Source organism: Podarcis liolepis (genome assembly GCF_965112155.1).
Source record: "Podarcis liolepis genome assembly, chromosome: 12".
Classification (NCBI taxonomy): domain Eukaryota; kingdom Metazoa; phylum Chordata; class Lepidosauria; order Squamata; family Lacertidae; genus Podarcis; species Podarcis liolepis.
In genome coordinates this window covers 46535004-46559050 of record NC_139563.1, presented here as the reverse complement: position 1 = coordinate 46559050, position 24047 = coordinate 46535004, and the positions used below count along the sequence as shown (strand labels likewise).

The 24047-nt window shown below is 45.6% G+C and overlaps 1 protein-coding gene across 1 annotated transcript in view; it reads right to left on the bottom strand.

The window, feature by feature from the left end:
- Nucleotides 1–23963, bottom strand: part of LOC310690352 (collagen alpha-6(VI) chain-like) — a 59742-nt gene extending 35779 nt beyond the window's left edge. Inside the window, exons 1-10 of the mRNA XM_083469111.1 lie at nt 23354–23963; nt 21943–22554; nt 19031–19645; nt 14330–14890; nt 10024–10581; nt 6063–6638; nt 2824–3390; nt 1542–1885; nt 1362–1440; nt 546–691 (exon numbers count right to left, since the gene is read on the bottom strand). Of these exons, the coding sequence (XP_083325237.1) occupies nt 546–691; nt 1362–1440; nt 1542–1885; nt 2824–3390; nt 6063–6638; nt 10024–10581; nt 14330–14890; nt 19031–19645; nt 21943–22554; nt 23354–23420 (4125 nt within the window). The 5' untranslated portion in view covers nt 23421–23963. The remainder of the gene's footprint in view (nt 1–545; nt 692–1361; nt 1441–1541; nt 1886–2823; nt 3391–6062; nt 6639–10023; nt 10582–14329; nt 14891–19030; nt 19646–21942; nt 22555–23353) is intronic.
- Nucleotides 23964–24047: the final 84 nt, after the last annotated feature.

Genomic DNA, 24047 nt, shown 5'->3' with positions numbered 1-24047 from the left:
TCAGGATAAGAACAGAAATCGTGCTCCGGCGGAGTGGCGGCAGCAGGAGGCCCCATTAGCTAAAGTGGTGCTTCAGGTTGAGAACAGTTTCAAGTTAAGGACGGACCTCCGGAACGAATTAAGTACTTAACCCGAGGTACCACTGTATTTCAATGTTATCACCTATTTTAATGTAATAGGAACAAAAGGGAAAACACAAGCTTTCAGGTAACAATGGAAATTATTATTTTTCTGAATGGAACTTATTTCTTAGCAGGCATTATAGAAGGGTAGAGGCGGGGGGGGGGGAGCATTGCTGGATAATATAACACTATATTCTGTCCTTTGTATAGCCTTCATTTTTAAGCGATAGAAAAGCAATATTTCAGCAGCATTACAGAGCTCTAGTGCAGAAGCAACCTTAGTACTAACTGATTTAGGTCTCACTCACTTCAAAAAAAGCCTGATCTGCCTTCTCCCTGCTTAAGCCTTGAAGGTTTCAACAAGACCCATTGAACCTAGTGGAATTTAACACCTGTAAGTTGGTTCTTTGGTGATTTACTTACCACGTACTTGGACAGATGACTGGCAATATTTCTCATGCCAATATTCAGTTGCGTCCTGTATCCAAATCCTTTCCCAAACTCAATATATTGAAGATCGTTAATTTTTTCAGCCCCTTCCAGAACGACAGTTATCAGCGCATCCAATCCTGTTTGAAATGTTGATTGTGATTTGTGAGCGTATAACATGGAGTTTTAGAAATCAAAACACCGTCTTTTGGCTTTGGATTTGATATCCCGCTTTATCACTACCCGAAGGAGTCTCAAAGCGGCTAACATTCTCCTTTCCCTTCCTCCCCCACAACAAACACTCTGTGAGGTGAGTGGGGCTGAGAGACTTCAGAGAAGTGTGACTGGCCCAAGGTCACCCAGCAGCTGCATGTGGAGGAGCGGGGAATCGAACCCCGTTCCCCAGATTACGAGTCTACTGCTCTTAACCACTACACCACACTGAGGTCACAGGATGCAACCGCCTTACTGAATTTGCACAGGTTTAGGTCTAGTCAGTGTCTAGATGGGGTACCATCTGATGCCTTGAGTTCCATGATTAAAGGAAGGTAGGTAGAAATTTAATAAATCAGTAATCGCAATAATAAACCAGACTTCAGCCTTTTCGCAGAGTATTGAGGAACACTTGCCAAATGTCGCATCCTACAGAAATTCCATGCCTCTTTCAAAATTGTCACTCACGTTTGCTCTCCTTCTTTCCTGAATTCTCTGTTTCCTGACTCTCGGATGCCGAGAAATTTCCTACTTCCTTTCGCCGCTAAACAGCCTTTATATGTCGATCGTATTGATTCCCTCAAACTCATCACGTACCTTTTTTCTTGAGCTCTTCTGATTTCTGTTCCAGGATTTCCACGTCGTCGTCCAGGCCATCCGAAAATACAAGGAGCACCTAGAGGAAAGTAAAAACAACAACAATGGTTTGTAAATGTATTAAAATTATATAATATATTGTCGGGTTACAGTAGGCCAGGATGAAGCCGGAGAGCTTACCTTTCTTCGATCGGCAGATTTGATCTGGAATGTTTCCCAAAGTGAATCCAAAAAGTCTACATTAAGGTGGGATGCATTCTTGACAGTGGTGCCCACAAGACTGTTCAAAAGTTTTTCACTATCAATTTGGAACTTTGATGTCACCAGCGGTTCTGTATTTGTCACCTTCAGTGCCACGCTGGTTTGCGACTGTGATCCTGCATTGCAGCTCACACCTGTTAAGGATGTGAGGGCATTTATAATTTTTGGAAGGTAGGTTTCCAGCTGCGACTGTCCGTGGAATATATGGTCACCTTGACTTTGTGAGGAAACATCTATTCCCACAACAACATCCACGAAGCATGCTGTTTTATGAAGAGAAGAAAAGACCACCAAATTACTAAACACAACGGATAGTTACTTGGAAGGGAGAAAATGAAAGTGAAAGACAGAAGGTGAGAGAGATATGGATTGAGGCTAATAATCACTGCGAACCCCACAACTGTAAAAGGAGATCTAGGAGACAATCAATATCAAAAGAACTAAAAATTGAGACTGTTTGAACAAATGAATGAATGAATTATTCGTTGCTCTGTTCAATCACAAATATGTCATCTAGCTTTGCAAGTGGTTCTTGACAGTTATCTAGATGAGTTGATAAGCAATGGGTCAAAGTTGCATTCTGGTATGGGGAAACAAAAATCATTGAGCAGGGGGAGGGGAGTTTTATTCAATGCCACCACAATAAGACATTTATGGATCACACATTGATCAACACAGTGGTACCTCGGTTTTCGAACTTAATCCGTTCCGGAAGACCGTTGGACTTCTGAAACAGTCAAAAACCAAAGCGCAAAGGGCGTCCTGCAAATTTACAGAGATAATTGAGAAAAATACAGTGGTACCTCAGCGGAGGCCATTCTACTTCCGAAGCACGTTCGAAAACGGAAGCGTTTACTTCCGGGTTTTCGGCGTTCGAAAACCGAAACGTTCGACTTCCAAGATGCTCGAAAACTAAGGTACCATTGTATCTAACTTTTACCATTTAGGTACGTGGACACCAGTGATTAAATCAGGCACCCCCAAACTCAGCCCTCCAGCTGTTTGGGGACTACAATTCCCATCATCCCTGACCACTGGTCCTGTTAGCTAAGGATGATGGGAGTTGTAGTCCCAAAATAGCTGGAGGGTCGAGTTTGGGGGTGCCTGGATTAGACTGAAGGATGGACCACCATATACCCCACTTTCCCCGAGGCCCCAAGATTAGGGGATTTACTTGAATCCTTGAAGTGGGGATACTTACTTGTTTTATCTTCTTCCTCACAAATATCATCAACTAGTCTTTTTTTAATTACCTTCAGTTCGCTGAAATTATCAACTGTGTATTTCCTATCTGAGGAGCCGGCTATCTGACTAAGCTGCAAATGGTCGATTTTCCCTACTCCTATGGCATATATGTCAACACCTCTCTTTCTCAGATCTTCTGAAGCTTTCACAACTTTGTCATGTGACCGGCCATCTGTGATCACCAGCAAAATCTGTTGGATGTTTTCATTTACTCTGCTGCCACCTTCTGGTGTAAAGTAGTGCTTCACCCTCCCGAGAGCGGCACCAATGTAGGTCTGGAGTCCTTCCATCTGTCGGATGCGTCCGATTTTTGTTTCAAGTTCTGATTTGGCTGGGAAAATATCCAGGCTGAATTCTTCCCTATACCTGTCGCTGTACTGAGCGATACCAACTTGCACGTTGTGGCCGGTGTCAAAGGGATGAACTACGTCTTGCAAAAAACTCTTCATCTTCTTGAAGTCGCTGTCGCTTATGCTGTTAGAGCCGTCAATCAGGAATACAAGATCTGCCGGAATTCCACATTCTGCAAGGGAGAAGTGGGAGCGGAGAACAAAATAGGTTATTGTCAGGGAACTGCCATCAGCTCAGAGGCAAGAGGTGGAAGAGCAGTTGTGTTACAGGGAGCCTCTAAAGATTTTGCGAAGCAGTTCTTCCTCTGGTGCGGAGGGAAGCCCCGCCTCCAGTGGGGAAGGGGCACAGGGATGAGAAGATGCTAGGGAGAGCCTCAGCACCGAGCCTGAGCAAAGAGGAGGGGAGGGGAGTCCCCCTTTGCCAGCACCCGTTCTGTGCAGTAGTTTTCGGCACAGAGAGGGGAGGAGAAGGTTGGGGGTCACACAGCTGTTATGCTGGGGAAGGTATAAGGACCGCCCACTCTCAGATTCTGCTAGCGACTGAGCAGACATGGACTTGCGACGCTCTGCACTGTAAATAGTTTGTATAGATAATAAAGCCTGGAAAAGACAGGTTGGAGTCTTGCCTGTTTGCTCCCGAGCAACCACATCAGCACCTGACAGTTATATTCGTAGACCAGGGCATCTCAAAATAAGAAGAGAGAACACGAAGGGGAAACAGGTTTAGGAGAATAATGTAATAACACACACACACACTTTGACGTACACTTGCTGCCCACACGGAGATATGAATTTTCCCCTCAGGGGTTTCTGGCTCACACTTTCTGCATTGGCTATGATTAGAGGAACAAAATAACACCATTGTCTAGATGGAACCTTGGACTCTACTGTCAGATGACATGCAAGTGTTTCAACTCAACTAACCCCTGTAATCCTGCAAAATGGCTGCGGCCCCGTGCATGTAAGAATGAATGTAAGGAAGCATATTGTGTGCAATGTCCAATTAAGTTATAGACTTGATCCATTGAAACCAATGGACTTATCTTAAATGCATTGATTTCAATGGGCCTATTCGGCATGAGACTAATATTGGAGAGCACCCTTTATCTTTGGGTATACAGTGGTGCCTTGGTTGTCGGACTTAATCCGTTCCGGGAGTCTGTTCGACTCCTGGAACTGTTTGAAAACCAAGGTGCAGCTCCAGTTGCGTGAGGCAAACGGTGGAAGTCTTAAAAAAACAACAACACTTTTTAAGGTAGATAAGGTGTAATGAGTATGGGTTGCTCGTGCGTAAGTTGCCGCCTCTCCTGGCTATGTTGCCTGGTTAACCTTTCTGTCTGGACAGCCCTTCACTTCGTGGCTGCTTCAGTCGCTAGCAGAATCCGTCAGTGGGTGTTTCTTAAACCTTTTCCAACATAAAAGTTGTTTGACGCTGTCAGGGCTGCCGCCCAGTCCCAGCTCACATAGGACCAAGTCAGCCAGCGTTCAGTTTCAAAGAGTCTTTATTGGATTACAGGTTCCCTTTCCAAACTGCAACGTGCAGCCCTACTTCTTCTAGGTCAGAACGACGAAGACCCGTCTGAGTCTCCGCCTCTAGCGCACCAGCTTAATACCCTAGCCTTGCTCCACCTCCTGCGCCTTTCCTTCCGTCTCTGGGTCCTCCTGCCCCCCTGGGTCTCTCCCTTCCTACTCTCTTCTGACGCGGACCCCCCTGACCCTTCCGCCTCCTTGCGGCGGGCTTTGGGACCCGGTTCACTCTCTGGGCTGCTGACTGCGCCAGCTTCCGTTACATTTGAACTTGGCGCGCGCGCCCAACTCTCCACTTTCCTCTTGATCGTTTCCTCGCTCCCCGAGGTGGGCGTGACTACTCCTGACTCATGCCCTCCCTCCTTCTGAAAGTCTCCGGAGCCCGATATCTGGTCCCCTTTCTCCCCGCTGCTCCCGGCTGGGAACGTGAGTCCCGATCTCCAACTGCTGCTTTCTGATCCCTCTCTGGACCCTTCTTCCTGGGGTGTCCCCCTGCTCTCCCCCCTTGCTCTGGCTGCTGGCGCTCCCTTCTGGGAATCCTCGGACTCGCTAGACAGGCTCGGTGATCTCGGGTCGTCATCCCCACTCATCCTTCCTTCGTATTCCTCCCCCTCGCTCTCTGTCTCCTCCCTTCTCTGCGTCTCTGCTCCTGAACCCCTGACAGACGCCAAGTCTCCTCCTACTCTCCCTGCGCGGAAGTCTTCTGCGCAGGGAGGGCGTGGGTAGCGGAGGACCTGTGCTCTCCCCGCTGGTGTCCGGTGAAGAGTCCTGGAGCCCTCTCGCCGATTCCCCCATCAGCCCCTCTATATCCCTGGTGTTGCGCTGATTTGCTTCCCCATCTGTTGAGCTGCCTCTCTCCCTGCTGGGCCCTTCTCCAGCATCATTTGAGAGCCTTCCCTCTGCCTCTAGCTCCGATGTCAGTTCCCTGACATAAGGACAAGATGAAATTATACAATTGAATATAAATATAGATGGAAAATGGCTATGTATAGTGAATGCTTATCTACTTTTAAAAAATTTCACCTATGATCCTTTTCTTTTACTTCCTTATTTTTTCCTTGTTCTTTTTTCCTTTTTTCTGATATCTTATCTTTCATTTCACTCCTTTATTGTGAATAGCCTTTTATAGAGGTATAAATAACTGTAAATATGAAGAGAGACAAAGTATTCTCTAATTTTTTCCCTTGGTTATATGTATCTTCTTTTTCTTCTGTATTTTCTTTTGTTGTCAATATGTATGTTTTCTAATTTGTACTTAATAAAATTTTTAAAGAAACACAACAACAACAACAACGATGACGATGACATAGCTACCTACCTGGTTTCGAAACACTGCATATATTGTCAGACAATTTGGGATACAGGTGCTTCAGTCCTTCAAACGAATTGACGTAGAAGTATTTGTCTTCCGATCCTGCCATGGTCAAGAGCTCCCCAGGCTTGGCTCTTTCTATCCCAATGGCATAGATGACAATGCCATGTGCCCTGAGTTTCCTGGACACTTCATCAAGTTCTGCTGCGTCATGGGAGTCCCCGTCGGTTATCACTATAAGAACCTGGGGGACACTGCGGCGCTTGCGGCTGCCGTGCTCCTCTGAGAAAAGGCCTTCTGAATACCTCAGAGCCTTGGCTGTGTAGGTCGTTGTCCCAATAGGCTTATCATTCTGGATAGCCTTAATGATTTCCGATTTCGTGCTGTAGGTGTTGAGAAAGAAAAAGGTTTCTGGCTCGGCAGAATATTTGACAGCTCCGAACTGAACTCGGTCCTGGCTGACATCCGATTTCTTCACCAAAGCGATCATGAAGTCTTTCATAATGTCATATTCTCTGGGATCGATGCTTCCAGAACCATCAATGACGAAAACAATATCTAGGCGTTCGATTCTCCTGCACTCTGAAAGAATAACAGTGAGAATTGGTCACTAATGTGTGCCCTAGACAAATCTTCATAGCCGTTTCCCTTTGTTGCAGGCAGGGATGAACAAATTTGTCACTTTCAATTCTCATGGTTTCTCATGTTTACAAAGTTAGACTCCACATTTCTGCAACAATTTGTGAATTTTAGTTCAACAATCACCCGGAAAATTCATCAGCATTTTTGGGCAAATTTCTCCTAATAAACACATTTTTGTATGCAGCTTTGAGTAATATACACATTTTCGCAAGCAACGTCCCCTGCTATGATGCATTTTGTATGTTATCTTCAGTAATGTATGGATTTGTATGCTTACTTTACATGTGCATTTTTGGACACATTCTTGGCTGCAGGATTGCAAAATTCAGAGAAGCGGCACTTTTTGAAGGATTGCTGCATTTCAGCTCTCCTTTGGCTTCAGGAAGTGCAAATTAGGTAAGGTTGCATTTAGATGTGAAGTGAATTTCTCCTCCATCCTTAACTGCAAACAAGACTTGCTAGTTTAGTTGCAAGCTGTTCCAAGATCTTCATCAAACATGCTATTTAAGGTCATGCAATTTAAAGCTATAAATATGCACAGTTGTAGGTCAAAGCCTTATGCCAGGACTGCTGGGAGGCAGATTGACACACCTGTTTTGGAGGATAAATTCTGAGTACCATTAAAGAATATCAATGTGTCCACTGATTCTTTTATTATGATATCTAATTTCTTAATCAACCGCAATCACCAGAATGCTTGCAATGAAGGGCATGCCTAGCCTAGGGCATGATGGGATATGGTAGGTTGGAGAGGATGTTAGAATTCCTGCTCCATGATGGCTGAACTCCTGACAGAGGAGACATACTGAGATTAGGGGGAATTCAGTCACTAGGGCACAAGACAACCTTAGACGGTTCGAAGCTGAAGTCGAATTCAGAGGACTTTTTACGCTGCCTCTAATCCTCTCCGAAAGTGGTCCTCAAAGCTTTTAGAAAACTTGAACCAATTTATTATCTTACAGAACCAACAGGCTTCCTCTTATGATCTGAATTCACAGGATTGTTCCCATTACAAAAAAAAGGGGGGGGATAAACATTGGAAATAACAGTCCCTGTTAAGTATGGGATTGGTTTGCTTACCTAACCCTGAACATTGAGCAGATATGAGCACAAATCTTTCCCATGTTATGATCTAGGCCGCAGGAATAATTTATAGGGACTCTCTTCTGGACCAACATTTTGACATGAGCCAACACCTTTATTAAGGCTTGAAATATAAGGTTTTGTCTCAGCTAAACCTGTTCCCTAACAGGGCTATTAACACCATTCGAATACTTACATTATGTCTACATTTATCATCTGGGCCTTATCAAAGGGGCTCGATGTTCTAGCATACTCCTTATTCTTTCTTGCATGTGGTTATGTTTATGTCTCTCAAAGGAGACTTTATAAAATAAGCCCTCTCTTCCGCACCATGTGTTTTAGTTTAACAAGACAGCTTTATCTGCAGCAGTAAAGGGTTGGATCCAAAGAACCGGGAGAGGAAATTAAATAGCTGCAAGTGCTGTTCCATGAACACTTGCAGTGCTATAACTGACAGCTGGGATAGCTCAGTCGGTAGAGCATGAGACCCTTAATCTCAGGGTCAAGCCCCACATTGGGCAAATTATTCCTGCATTGCAGGGGGTTGGAATAGATGACCCTCATGGTCCCTTCGAACTCTATGTTGCTATGATTCTATGGTTTATGAATAGGTAAAGTAAAGGTAAAGGGACCCCTGACCATTAGGTCCAGTCGTGGTCGACTCTGGGTTTGCGCGCTCATCTCGCTCTATAGGCCGAGGGAGCCAGCGTTTGTCTGCAGACAGCTTCTGGGTCATGTGGCCAGCATGACTAAGCCACTTCTGGCGAACCAGAGCAGCGCACGGAAACGCCGTTTACCTTCCTGCTGCAGTGGTACCTATTTATCTACTTGCACTTTGACGTGCTTTCGAACTGCTAGGTTGGCAGGAGCAGGGACCGAGCAATGGGAGCTGACCCCGTCACAGGGATTCGAACTGCCGACCTTCTGATCGCCAAGTCCTAGGCTCTGTGGTTTAACCCACAGCGCCACCTGCATCCCTATGAATAGGTAGGTTGGGTTTGATAGCAATTCTCATCCTTCCACCTGTGCCAAGGGTCCTGAGAAAGCAAAGATGCACCACGAAACCGCATGGTGATCTCCTTTTCACCTGTACTGTCAGTAACATCAGTACAAAGCCATAGGGCGAAAACTAGAGAAGGAATAGGACAACAAGGGGAATTATTCCGAAGGGACTGTCCTTGAGTGTGATAGATGACAAAATGGGCAGAGTTACTACAGCTCAGTGCTACAATGACTTCCCTCCTTCCAACTCAAGAGACCAGAAAAGCCTTCAAAACTCTTTCTGCGCTGTGTGATTCTGGGACAACAAACTTGGAAAGGTGCCATCTGAAACCATGTCAATATACATACAGATTGATGTATTCATTGAAAGCTGCTGTACGCTCTGTTGCCTAAAATGTATAAAATATTATTGGAATGGGAGACAAAGTAAAATCCTCAATGATACACTGGGCAATAGATATCAGTCATAATATAGACATGGAAGCACGGAAACGATTGTGGAATATGGGTATAAAATTTACAGCATGTTATGGTCTAAGATAAAATTATATGAAAACGCTATATCATTGGTATCTAACACTGAGTATACTGGCAAAATGTATAAATCTAAATCAAACAACTGTTGGAAATGTAAAGAGAAAGAAGGTTCTTTTTATCATATGTGGTGGTCTTGTAGTAAGGTTAAAGCTTGCTGGGAAATGATATGCAATGAATTGAAAAGGATGTATTTAAAATCACTTTTTTAAAAATCTCCAGCTTTTCTTTGGGGAATTATAGGGACAGAACTACCTAAATTGTATGGAAATTTATTTATGTATGCTACTACAGTGGAATAGAAGTGGAAAGAAGCAGAAGTCCCAGTAAAGGAAGAATGGATACAAAAACTTGTGGAATAGGCAGAAATGGCGAAACTTACTGGAAGAATAGGAAATCAAGATAACAAACCTTTTCATAAATATTTGAATATTTACAAACCAACTGGAAACAGATAAAAACATTAGCAGGATTATTGTAATAACCTGCAGTTTCATAAGAGTATATATTTAAAGTAGATAATAAAATGAGCAAATGAATTCGAATATGCAGAATATATATATATTTAATTAATTAAGGAACTGCAGAAAGAGGGGGAAGGAAGTCAAACTTTGAAATGTTAAATTGATTGTAAAACTAATGAAATGCATAAACTTGAAAAGTAGAAATAAAAACTTTTTTAAAAAGAAAGCTGCTGTACACTCACCATCGTACGGACTGCATATTCCAAAGAGGATCTCACGTTCTAAGTGCTTCAGAACGTCGAAGTCCTCCACATAAAACACCATTTCAGGCTTTCCACTTATCTCCACCAGCTGAGTTTTATTTGCGCTGAACACGCCCAAGGAGTAGATGACAACACTTTGCTCTCTCAAAGCCTCTGCGGGTCCTCTCACCTCATCCTGAGATTCCCCATCGGTGATCAGAATCAGAATTTTCTTGACATGGGGCCGTGCCCCTTTGGCGGGCTTAAAATAATCAGACACGAATCGCAGTGCTTCCCCTGTGAGCGTGTTCTGTCCCACAGGAGACATTCTCCCAATAGCACCAATGACTTCTCTCTTTGATGAGTACTGGTTGAGACGGAATTCTTCTTGGCTTCTGCCACTGAACTGCACAGCACCAATGTGCACTCTGTCGGGACCAATGTCAGATTTGCTCACGAGGTCAATCATGAAGTCCTTCATTTTCACGAAGTTCTCAGGGCCTATACTGCTGGAGCTGTCCACCAGAAACAGAACGTCAGCTTTCTTCTCTTTGCAGGCTGTTAGCAGAAAAACATGGACACATATGGATAAGAGATGGCCACAACAAAGATAGCTGTGATGGCCTGGGATTTGGACTCAGATGCTGAACCTGAGGGATCCCAGCCTGCACAGGATTCCCCAACTCCAGAACCAGCTGAGCCGGGGCTGGGGCATGAGCCTGAAGGGTCCTCACCTGTGCTGGATCCTCAGGTGCAGGCATCAGCTAAGCCTGCTCTGGCTCCTGACCTGATGGAGGACCCATTGCCTGCAGGTGCTCCACTCTCAGCCCCGTCAGAGGAAGCTGAGGTTGCCTCTGGGACTGGTAACCCTCTAGCTTCTACTGAGCTGCAGAGGCTCAGGGCAGAGAGGTGGAGGGAACTAAGTTCCCGCAGGAGGAGTGCTCGCCTCCATGCCAGGAGAAGCGAGTCACCAGAGGATCGGGACCGCCCTATGCCTCGGGGCAGATAAAAGCCGGCCAGCCCCAGTCCCAAGTTGTGGGAGCAACATTGTTGGTTGCTAGTTCCTGCCTGAACCCTATCCTGCTTTCCTGCCTGAGCTCCTGACCCGCCCTGGCTCCCTGCTTGTACGCCTGTTCCTGACATCACCTGACTCCCTGCCCTGCACCCAGCTTCAGCTACTACGGACTGTCTCCACGTTGCACCTTTGATCATGGACCAGACTTGGTCCTTGCCTCTCAGGTAACCCACGGGGCCAACACAATAGCATTACAAAACTGAAGCCAAAAGGAAACACAGCTATGTGCAGAGCTGAGTGCACTGCTGAAAATCACTAAAACATCGCCATCATCCCCGCTCAGCCATGAAGCCCACTGTGCAATATTGAGCCAATCTTTCTCTCTCTCTCTCTCTCTCTCTCTCTCTCTCTCTCTCTCTCTCTCTCAGCCTAATCTACCCCACAGGGTTGAAATTCTACTCAATAAGGATCCAGAGCAGAACTCTGACGTATAGATGGAAGTGTGAAAACTTAAACATGTTGCAGGATTCCCCCAAAATAGACCAGAGGCAATTATATTTTATCTAGCAGAACGTTACTGCTACTGAAGGCAAATGAGCATAATGGTCACATATCCAAGACATTAAGGATAGGCACTGTCCATAAGAAATCCGGTTGTGGCAGACTTAACTTAAACTTACAATAACTTATACAGTGGTACCTCAGGTTACATACGCTTCAGGTTACATACGCTTCAGGTTACAGACTCCACTAACCCACAAATAGTGCTTCAGGTTAAGAACTTTGCTTCAGGATGAGAACAGAAATTGTGCTCCAGCGGCATGGCAGCAGCAGGAGGTCCCATTAGCTAAAGTGGTGCTTCGGGTTAAGAACAGTTTCAGGTTAAGAACGAACCTCCGGAACCAATTAAGTACTTAACCTGAGGTACCACTGTAATGTGTCTAAACCTTAACACTAGCATATTATGTACAGAACACCACACCAGAAGGAAGAGACACAGAAAGTGAAACCCAGGCTCCTTCTGGCCTACAGTGGTACCTTGGGTTACAGACGTTTCAGGTTACAGACTCCACTAACCCAGAAATAGTACCTCGGGTTAAGAACTTTGCTTCAGGATGAGAACAGAAATCGCGCCACCGCTGCGGGGCGGCGGCAGCAGAAGGCCCCATTAGCTCAGGTTAAGAACAGTTTCAGGTTAGGAATGGACTTCCAGAATGAATTAAGTTCTTAACCCAAGGTACCACTGTATTATTATAGTCAGCATGACCTTGACAGAATGAGATAAGAGTACCAGTTTAAGCCAGCTGTACTCAGCTTCTCTGAAGGAATAACCCAAACATCACAAACCTTCTGCTTGTTTCCTTCACACAGAGAAGCTTCCAGAACCCTCTTGAATTAATTAGAATAGGAAAGCTCTCTACACACCAGATCAATACTTTCTGCACTAAGAAATGCAAACTGGCAGTTGTGAGGATAAAACAAGGGTTAGAGAATGACCTTGAATCTTTTGGATGAAAGGTGTAATGGAAATGCAATAATGAATACCAAAATACAGTTCAGCGAGGAAGGTGAGCTGACAAGGATCTTAAAAGCTTGGACAAAATACAGTGGTACCTCTGGTTATGAACTTAATTTGTTCCAGAGGTCCGTTCTTAACCTGAAACCATTCTCAACCTGAAGTACCACTTTAGCTAAGGGGGCCTCCCACTGCCGCCGCGCCGCTGGCGTGTGATTTCTGTTCTCATCCTGAGGTAAAGTTCCTAACCCGAGGTACTACTTCCGGGTTAGCGGAGTCTGTAACCCAAAGTGTTTGTAACCTGAGGTGTTTGTAACCTGAGGTACCACTGTACACTTGAAGGTCCATACCCTTTGCACGGGAGTTCCCAATCTAATCAAAAGTCACACTGTGTCACCTTTCAAGTCCATTTACCTTGTTTAGTGGGCGACATTGCGGCCAGGCCCTGGGTCCTGCATGACCCGGCTGAGGGCTGGAGACTGATGTGCCCCCTGCCATCACCTCCCCACACCATCGGCGCTGGGTGGGACCCCCTCATGGAGCAAACCTCGCTAACTATTCAGCACTGACGGGGGAGGGGGTTTCCATGGGGAATTTAAACTCCAGCGTGGCACTCTTGTGCCCTTAGCTGGATCTCCAACCCACCTCACCCTCTTTTTCTGCTTTGATGTGTTACGACCTTGCTATGGACTAATCGTCGGTCACCATATTGTTGGGACCAGGCAGGATTTTTTTCCACTTGCAAATTGGCTCCGCCATTTGCTTTTCGCCTACCTCGTAGCAACTGGCACAACTTTGTGAGGTTAGGCCTTTGTTTAGATGGAGGGGAGGTTGTAGCCTCAGCTTGCCCCTCTTCATGAAAGATATCCTGTTGAAGGGATCTGGGAGTGTGGGTTCTGTCTGATGCCCAGATATGAGCTAGGGCCATGCCACTACCCCAATGGGGACCCCTCGGACTGCTCCTATTTGATGTAAGTCTTAGGTCTCCCCCTATTGAGAGCCAGTGTGGTGTAGTGGTTAAGAGCGGTAGTCTCGTAATCTGGGGAACCGGGTTCGCGTCTCCGCTCCTCCACATGCAGCTGCTGGGTGACCTTGGGCCAGTCACACTTCTCTGAAGTCTCTCAGCCCCACTCACCTCACAGAGTGTTTGTTGTGGGGGAGGAAGGGAAAGGAGAATGTAGCCGCTTTGTGACTCCTTAAAGGGAGTGAAAGGCGGGATATCAAATCCAAACTCTTCTTCTTCTTCTATCGGTGGTTTAACCTTAGTTGGAGCCCCAGCAGACGGGTGGGAGTCAAGATATAGTCTGGGCTTCACCCAATGTCTAAGCCAAACCTCTCACATCTATAACCAATAAAGTTGTGGCCTATTTGAACCCATAAACCAAAATCTGCTTGTTTGTGTGTTTTATTTATCCACTAAGGGATCGCAGGTCACAGGGCCTTGGTACGCAATTGAATCTCTCTTTAACAAGAATAATTTTACACCCCGCTTAAAGCCCGGGCACCCATCTTTTTTCTTCCCTTTTAAAGCAGAAACAGAATATTAATCTCTCTTTGGTTCACCTGAAAATCTATCCACATAGCATGCCATTAATGTCTTATGGGACTGTTTTGGATCTTTTCCCTGAAGCATTTCCCCCTAGCAATTTATTGTATTTCTGCAAATCTCAGGGTTCTTTCAAGTATGCCAGTATCTCCTAAGCACATCTGGGCTATTTAAGAGCAGGCATTCTCCCCTGAAGTTTAAAAGTAAAATATAAGATGGTTCTTCTTACCTTCTACAGCACAGATCTCCTGGATAACTTCATTCTTTATATGCTTCAGAGAGGCAAAATCGTTGACAGAATAAGCTCTGTCCTTTGACTCTGCAATCTCATAAATCTGCGACTCATTAGCGTGTCTGACACCAATGGCATAAATGTTGACCATTTCATTCCTCAACCTCTTGGCAGGTCCCTCAACATGGTCCTCTGATTTCCGGTCAGTTAGCACTATCAGATGGCAGGGAACACCTCGGGAGTGTTGACCTTGTGACCTTCTTAGCAAAGGCTGGATGGATGTCAAAGCTGCTCCTGTGTAAGGACTGCCACCTATTTGACGGATGTTATCAATGGCTTTCAATATATCGCTTGCTTTACCATATTCCTCAAGTCCGAATTCCAGCTCGTTCATGTCTGCATATTGAACAACTCCAAAGCGAACTTTATTCGGTCCTATCGGGAAAAATCTAACCACTTCTTTCAAAAACAACTTCAGATCCACAAAATCGAAATAATCGAGGTTTGAGGAACCATCGATGAGAAAATAAATATCTGCTTCTTCCGTATCTACGCAGCCTATGGGGGAGAGAATTTTGGTGATGCGTTTAATAATTCAAACAATAAATTTATCCTGTGGTTTGTTTTGTTTGTTTGTTTGTTTTAAAAAAGCACAAAGCACTTGAGATGGCTGAATCTCAAAGTTTCTTTCTGTATCACATTTCCCCCAAACTTAAATTTATTTTCAGCATTTCCACATCAGCCTGCAAATCCACCCCCCAAAAAAGTCTTCATGAACATGCACCAGCATTTTCATGGGAAAATTTCCATGCACATGTCTGCAGAGCAATTTCCCTTAACGTCACAAATTTTTGTATCTTATCTTCACTAATCTGGGCATTTTATGTGCCCTTTACCCTAGTACAGTGGTACCTCGGGTTACAAACACCTCGGGTTACAGACACTTCAGGTTACAGACTCCGCTAACCCGGAAGTAGTACCTTGGGTTGAGAACTTTACCTCAGGATGAGAACCAAAATCGCGCGCCGGCAGCATGGTGGCAGCAGGAGGCCCCATTAGCTAAAGCGCACCTCAGGTTAAGAACGGACCTCCAGAAAGAATTAGGTTCTTAACCAGAGGTACCACTGTATATGCATTTCTGTACGCATTGCTTGGCTGGAAAACTGCATTGCAAAAATCTGCAGAATTCCATAGAATGGCTGCGGTTTGGTTCGCATATTGTGTGAGAAAGTGTTACCGTAATTCCCCTCACCTCCCTATCCAACAGTGAGGCAACCACTAACATAAGCACCAGAGCTTGGCAGCAAGTTGTTACAGATGTATTAGCCATTAAAAGACCATAATTCATTGCTCGTATTTGAACATGCACGTTTCCTCAGAGGGCGGGGGGGAGTGCAGGCTCTTAGGGGGACTTTGCAGAAGTGCATTTAACTAAAGACTGCTTCTTATTTAATGTAATACTACTGCAATGCGCTCTACAAGTGGGTTCCTTTGAAGGTGACCCGGAAACTACAACTAATTCAGATTGCAGCAGCTAGACTGGTGACTGGGGGCGGCCGCCGGGACCATATAACACCGGTCCTGAAAGACCTACATTGGCTCCCAGTAAGTTTCCAAGCACAATTCAAAGTGTTGGTGCTTACCTTTAAAGCACTAAATGGCCCTTGGTCCAGTATACCTGAAGGAGCGTCTCCACCCCCATCGTTCAGCCCGGAGACTGAGATCCAGCACCAAGGACCTTCTGGCGGTTCCCTCCCCGCGAGAAGTGAGGTTACAGGGAACCAGGCAGAGGGCCTTCTCGGTAGTGGTGCCCATCCTGTGGAACGTCTTCCCATCAGATGTCAAGGAAATAAACAACTACCTGGCTTTTAGAAGACATCTGAAGGCTTTAGGGAAGTTTTTAATGTTTGATGTTTTATTGTGTTTTTAATATTCTGCTGGGAGCTGCCCAGACTGGCTGGGGAATGCCAGTCAGGTGGGCAGGGTATAATGATGATGATGATGATGATGATGTTCACCTAAGCACTTTTTGGGACACAGGTGGCACTGTGGGTTAAGCAACAGAGTCTAGGACTTGCCAATCAGAAGGTCAGCAGTTTGAATCCCTGCGACGGGGTGAGCTCCCGTTGCTCGGTCCCTGCTCCTGCCAACCTAGCAGTTTGAAAGCACATCAAAGTGCAAGTAGATAAATAGGTACCGCTCAGGTGGGAAGGTAAACAGCATTTCTGTGCGCTGCTCTGGTTCGCCAGAAGCAGCTTAGTCATTCTGGCCACATGACCCGGAAGCTGTACGCCGGCTCCCTCGGCCAATAAAGCGAGATGAGCGCCGCAACCCCAGAGTCGGTCACGACTGGACCTAATGGTCAGGGGTCCCTTTACCTTTACCTTTAAGCACTTTTTAATTCACATGTGTAATTTAACGTGTGCATGCAACAAACATGCATTTTGAAGAACATGCATCGTAGAACATAATATGAGTTTGTGGGACCAGGCCAATGGCTCATCTAGTTCAGCTTCCTTTTCTCACAGTGGCAAACCAGACGCCTATAGGAAGTTTGCAAGCTGGACATGAGCACAACCACACTCTTCCCACTTGCAGTTCCCATCACCTTGCATTCAGACACATAATATAGTGAACATAACCATTATGTCTAGTTGCCATTGGCGAGGGAGCCAGGGTTGGCCAAGTGTTGAGTCTAGACTTGTTAGGAAACCCAGGTTTGCTGCTACATATGTGTCAGGGAACTGACATCGGAGCTAGAGGCGGAGGGAAGGCTCTCAAATGATGCTGGAGAAGGGCCCAGCAGGGAGAGAGACAGCTCCGCAGATGGGGAAGCAAATCAGCGCAACACCAGGGATATAGAGGGGCTGATGGGGGAATTGGCGAGAGGGCTCCAGGACTCTTCACCGGACACCAGCGGGGAGAGCACGGGTCCTCCGCTACCCACGCCCACCCTGCGCAGAAGACTTCCGCGCAGAGAGAGTAGGAGGAGACTGGGTGTCAAACAACTTTTATGTTGGAAAAGATTTAAGAAACGCCCACTGACGGATTCTGCTAGCGACTGAGACAGCCATGAATTGAAGGACTGTCCAGACAGAAAGGTTTAACAAGGCAACATAGCCAGGAGAGGCGGCAACTTACGCACGAGCAACCCCATACCCATTACAATATGTGATATGGTCCTGATCTGTTGCTACATGACATTGCAGCAAGGAGACAGAACACTTTCTCTTCTATGGAGTGCTCCCTTTCTCCCGCAACCTCTGCCAATGAGATCAGTGTGATCTATTAGTTTCTCTACAAATGGGGGTGGGACATATTCTTGGGTTCTGGGCAGGTTCCTCCTTATCACCCTGCTCCCATCCTGCCTTGATAACTATTGGAAGCAGCAAGAAGCTTCTGTGAGTTTTGTGGGGAAACACAACCTCAGCAGGCCCCGTGGATCCGTCTGAGCTCTCTGAATTGGGCCAGCAAAATGTTAGCAAGTGATTGTAAGAAACTATATTTTCCCTGATCCCCCACATTTGTAAATGGAAGGAAAGAGTCATTCTTATCAGAACATGTGTTCCTGTTCAGATGGCTGTCTTCCTAGTCATACTGAGATCATCCAAAAGTTATCATATTCCAGGATTAATCTCACAGTGATGTCTGTGGATCCTCATGATATAGCGGCAGGCCTTTGGGGAAGTGCCATAACTCAGTGATATGTGTGCAGAAGGTCTCAGGATCAAGCCCTAATATCTCTAGTTCAGGTTGAGGGAGATTTCTGGCTCAAACCCTGGAGAGCCATTGCCAGTTGGCTGAATTTCCCAGAAACTAGAGACTGGTTCCAGAGTCCGTGACAGACAGAAACAAGAGGAAGATCTGCAAAGGTGCTGCAAAACTAGTCAAATGTTGTATCTTGAGCTCTTTTTTCAAGAGAGATGGGAAGCAGGGCTCACACCATCAGCTCTGGTGTGACGGGCCAACTCCTTCAGGCCTCCTTTCCCTCAGGGAAAAGCTATTCCATCAGGCTGCCTCAGTGGGAGAGATAGGAAGAAGGGCTCATTCCACCAGCTTTGCTGAAAGCCCGGCTCTGCCATGCACTTCCTGTCCCTGAATTGCGCAAAAAACCCAGTCACTATAAGAACAACTGTTCAAGAATTGGTGCCTGAATTTTCGTTTCCCCCTACTTCCCTCCCTGTCCCTTTCCCCTTGTGTGACCTTTTATTTTAAATTGTAAAGGACAGTCTCATTTTAATTGACTGGATGTAAACCATCCTGGGAGACTTTTTGGCTGAAGAGCAGGATACAAATGCACTACATAAATAATAAGATAATAGATTATGCTATTTTCCCTTTTTAGCTTTTTCAAGGGAGAGCATGCTGTTGTTGTTGTTTGGCTTCCTGCTTTCCAGTCTGCTATTGTCACATTTTTTTAGAGCCAAATGATAATAATAATAATAATAATAATAATAATAATAATAATAATATATTTATACCCCGCCCATCTGGCTGGGTTTCCCCAGCCACTCTGGGCGGCTTCCAACAGAACATTAAAATACAATAACCTATTAAACATTAATAATAATAATTTGTTAAATGAAAATTCAGGCACCAAATGAATCTTCTGCAACACCTCTGGAGATGTTCTTCTTGCTTTTGCCGAGGAACTAGAGCATTGCAAGTCTCCTGAAACAGCATAAGACGACAAGTTACCTCTTTTAAGCAGTTCTGCTCTTTTGTTGTCCATGTAGAGCTTTCGTTGCACCTGATTCACCACCTTCTTATGAAAAGCGAGAGCCTGGCGTGGCAAGTGGGGAAATGTTTTCAGGTGGGTTACGTATTGTTGTGGCGGGTACGCAGCTATGCGGGTTAACTGAGTGACATCAGACCTTTCGACGCCAATTGCAAACACTGTCACACCTGCTCTCCTGAGAACGGTTGCAGCATTGCCCACCCCGTCTTCTGAAGGCCTGTGAGTGATAAGAATGGCTATTTGTTCCACCCCCTGGGTCTTCCTGCTTCCGGAACTTTCCGTGAAAACTTTCTCCCTTGTGAAATTAATGGCCAAGCCAATGTTGGCCTTTCCTGCCTTGGGAGAAAGACTTTGTATGTGCTGCAGAACAATCGTCTTATCCATTTCCATCCGCAGTAAAAATATCACCTCGGGTTTAGCGCTGAACGTCACCAAGCCAACCTTGACGCATTTCTCCTTCACATCCAGAGAAGACACCAGCTTTTTCAAAAATATTTGAATCTTCTCAAATTTGTTTTGCGGAGGACCCGCATCCACTATGAACACCACGTCGGCAACTGCATCGTCATCACAAGCTGCAGTGGGAAGAAAATGCAAGATTAAACATTGGCTATTGCTTGGCTCCCCTTCAGGGATCACTGCCTTGCCGTGGCGAAGGGCCTTGCTTCTTGGGAGAAAAGCAATGACAAACCTAGATAGCATCTTAAAAAGCAGAGACATCACCTTGCCAACAAAGGTCCGTACAGTTAAAGCTATGGTTTTCCCAGTAGTGATGTACGGAAGTGAGAGCTGGACCATAAAGAAGGCTGATCGCCGAAGAATTGATGCTTTTGAATTATGGTGTTGGAGGAGACTCTTGAGAGTCCCATGGACTGCAAGAAGATCAAACCTATCCATTCTGAAGGAAATCAGCCCTGAGTGCTCACTGGAAGGACAGATCCTGAAGCTGAGGCTCCAATACTTTGGCCACCTCATGAGATGAGAAGACTCCCTGGAAAAGACCCTGATGTTGGGAAAGATGGAGGACACAAGGAGAAGGGGACGACAGAGGACGAGATGGTTGGACAGTGTTCTCAAAGCTACCAGCATGAGTTTGACTAAACTGCAGGAGGCAGTGGAAGACAGGAGTGCCTGGCGTGCTCTGGTTCATGGGGTCACGAAGAGTCGGACACGACTAAACGACTAAACAACAAGAACAAATTGCTTGGCTATTCTGAGCCAGTGAAACTGCCTTCACAATGGCACAGCCATGCTCAACCATCCCAAGGGATCTGTTCTCTGCTGCAGGCCAAGGATGAGGAATTTTGGGCCCTCCAGATGTCCCACCCTGCGGCTGCGGTGTAGCTAGCTGCTCAGGTGCCTGGTGCAGGTAGGGGTGTCCTGCAGCTGGGGGCAGGGCGTGTTAGGATATAGTTCCCATGGCTAAAAAAGCCACCTCTATTGGTCTGTCTCCCCTCCAACTGTATTACCTGGGTTATGAAGGTGCCCAAAAGATGTTAAACCAAAGATTATGGGATAATGCACACAGTGACTTGCGATCTCGATCACACACAGTTTGTAGTCCGCTGGCAGTAGGAGTACAATATGGATATGTCTTTAAGTTAACAACTTACATTAAAAACCTGACAGTACCAAACTATCGAAGGCTTTTCACCAAAGCCAGACTAAACGTCTTTCCTTCTGCTCATTCTATGACTAAAAGTGACTAAATATATTTGGTTTTTTTGTGCACCAGACTCTTGAGGCACATCCTATACCCACTTGCCCGTTGAACCCCATAGGCATTACTCCTGAGTGAACATGTGTAGGGTAACATTGTAAAAAGCTGTTTTAAAGCAAGTTGGATAACCCACCTGTCAATCAAAACATGTCATTATAATGTCACGTGGTTGACAGGTAAGATGCCTGCCCCACTCTCATGTTAAAATCATTTGCATGGTTTCCGAGCATCTGAGAACCAGCTTGCTATTGGGAGCTTGAGAACAGCAGTGCAAGGGGTGCTATCAGCATCCTTATGCTCAGTTCTTTAGCCGATGTGGAGGAGCAAAAGAAATCTGCTTCTTGTGAGCTGCTTGCTTTGGCAGGGAATAGCTAAACTGAGCAATATCTCATCTCCTCCCCCCCCCCCCCACTCAGCAGCTGACAGGTACAGTGGTACCTCGGGTTACAGACGCTTCAGGTTACAGACGCTTCAGGTTACAGACTCCGCTAACCCAGAAATAGTACCTCGGGCTAAGAACTTTGCTTCAGGATGAGAACAGAAATCGCACGGCGGCAGCAGGAGGTCCCAATAGCTAAAGTGGTGCTTCAGGTTAAGAACAGTTTCAGGTTAAGAACGGACCTCTGGAATGAATTAAGTTCTTAACCCGAGGTACCACTGTACACACAACCAACACATAGGGTTACCATAGGAAGACCTCAAAATTACTGAGCTTTTTTAAAAAGAAGAAAAGAAAAGAAACCCACCAAAATTGTTAAGCTTCTTTTGGGAACAACCCCAAAGTTAAGCATTTTTAAAAAAGCTTTTGGAACTGTTTCCGCTGCTTTTTCCATTGCGTTGCCATACACCCAGGTTTTCCCTAACATTTTGCCAGTTCGGCAAAATCCCCCCCGACACCACTTTTACACCCGAAAATGAGACTCGTCAAGAATTTACCAACACGGAGTTGAACCCTACACTCCCACCCGTCAGCTGACATAATGAGTGACATCAGCTAGTGGGCAGGTGGGAGTGGTTTGGGGAAAATAGTGTCAAGTGTCTTTTGAGTAAGACCCCAGACCATATATGGGACAGACCAGTTGTATACTTTTGTTTCTAGCACTGCCACCCTCTTCCTTATAAATCTATTTTCAACAGCATCTCACTTCTTACCTTCTATAACTGTCCCATTATTTACTTTGTCCTCAGCTCTCTTGCTCGTTAGATCTGGGTGGTTGTTGTCACCTACGTGAATGGCATCTACGATTCCGGAAATGTTCTGAGAAAATAAAACGAGTTCTTCTGTTCTAGGGAAAAAGAAGCTAAATGGTTTTGTGGCCATCCGAATTAGTTCGTCGTAGGAAGCATCCTCCATGCCCACTGCAAGGACCTTCACTCCTGCTTTGTGCAACAATTGGGCACTTTCTTCTACATCATCACCAGATGGTTGAGATGTCATCACAACCAAAATCTTGGACCGGTTCCTTTCAGGAATTGGCTTCCCGTAATAGGTCTCATGAATCTTCCGGAGAGCAGTACCAGTTTTCAAGGGCCCACCTCTGAACACAACTTTGTTTTTGATATGGTTCAACATTGGAATCTTCCCTTTATAGGTATCCAGTTGGAATTCATTGTATACTCGATCGTTATACTGGGCAAGGGCAACACGATACTCATTAGGACCTAGCGGTAAACCATCGATGACTTTGCTAATAAATGTTTTGACATGGTGTGAAGACGTATTGCTGCTAGCAACCAAAAAAACAATATCGGCAGGCTGGGGGGCTAAAAAGGAAGAAAGGAAAGGAACAAGATTAAGGAATCAATGCTTAATCTTCAAGTGTTCATTTCTCACAGAGAGTAAGAAAATAGTACAATAACTAAGGTGGAGTCAAGCAGTCTAAGAGGCTCACTGAAGACTTTACCATGACTGTTTGAAGTGGTATCACAGTGTTTTAAATGTATGGGGTGAATGGCCTCAGTCCAGGTATGTTTTATTGGTTGGGTGTCCCAAAGTTCTCCAGTACCTCCCATAACTCTATCCAGGACTTTTTGTTCCATCAGTCAATTAACATGTGCTAGGGCCACATCTGAACGTATGAAAACTGTGCCTGGTGTTTTGCTCAATTGTAAAGGTAAAGGTAAAGGGGCCCCTGACCATTAGGTCCAGTCGTGACCGACTCTGGGGTTGCGGCGCTCATCTTGCTTTATTGGCTGAGGGAGCCGGCATACAGCTTCCGGGTCATGTGGCCAGCATGACTAAGCCGCTTCTGGCCAACCAGAGCAGCGCAAGGAAACGCTGTTTACCTTCCCACCGGAGCAGGACCTATTTATCTACTTGCACTTTGATGTGCTTTCAAACTGCTAGGTTGGCAGGAGCAGGGACTGAGCGATGGGAGCTCACCCCGTTGCAGGGATTCGAACTGCCGACCTTCTGATTAGCAAGTCCTAGGCTCTGCAATTTAAACCAAAGTGCCACCCGCGTCCCATCAATTGCTCAATTATGCAAATATACTATTTGTGGTACTCTGGTTTTTCAGAGGAGCAAACATGACCATTTTAAAACAAGAAAACAGTGCCTTACCTGGTTTATGACCCATCGACATCTGAGCCTCAGTAACGATGAAAATAAACACCAAAAACATCTTCATATTTTGTGCAAGTTGTCAAGTGTTTGCTACGGAGGGAAAAACAGACAATCTCATGCACTGGTTCATCATGGGTTTAATTCAAAATAGTAACATGAAGACCTTGGCTGGAGATATGAAAACAATCCCCTTTGAATCTGCTGTCCGGAGTGACTTTTTCATCTTCCTTTATGGCATTTACATATGTCCCTATGTAAGTCAACGCGGGACAGAACCACACATTGTAAATGCCTCTGGCTGCTATTAAAAGCATAGCCACACATCTCATCCTCTCTGCCAATAACATCTAGAAACCAAAACACCTTCATTTTACAAGTTTCTGCCAGATCCCACAGGAGAGCTCCCAAGACCACTTCTTCTTTGATCGGTGATAAATTTAGATAAAAAGCTACTGTTTGGTTCTACTCTTCACAGTCAATAAGGCACTTGGCATCTGTCTATCTCTAGAGACAATGGAGTTTGCCCCTGGGGGTGAATTCAAACAGCTGCATTAGGAACACCAACGTGACCTCCCCAGGGCGCAAGCCTGGGCAGCGTGTATGGAGGTTCTGGGCTGCCCAGATGACAAGTACAAAACGCATCACAAAGCAGATGACCTCATAATATAAGGCTTGGAAACCAAGCCTTATG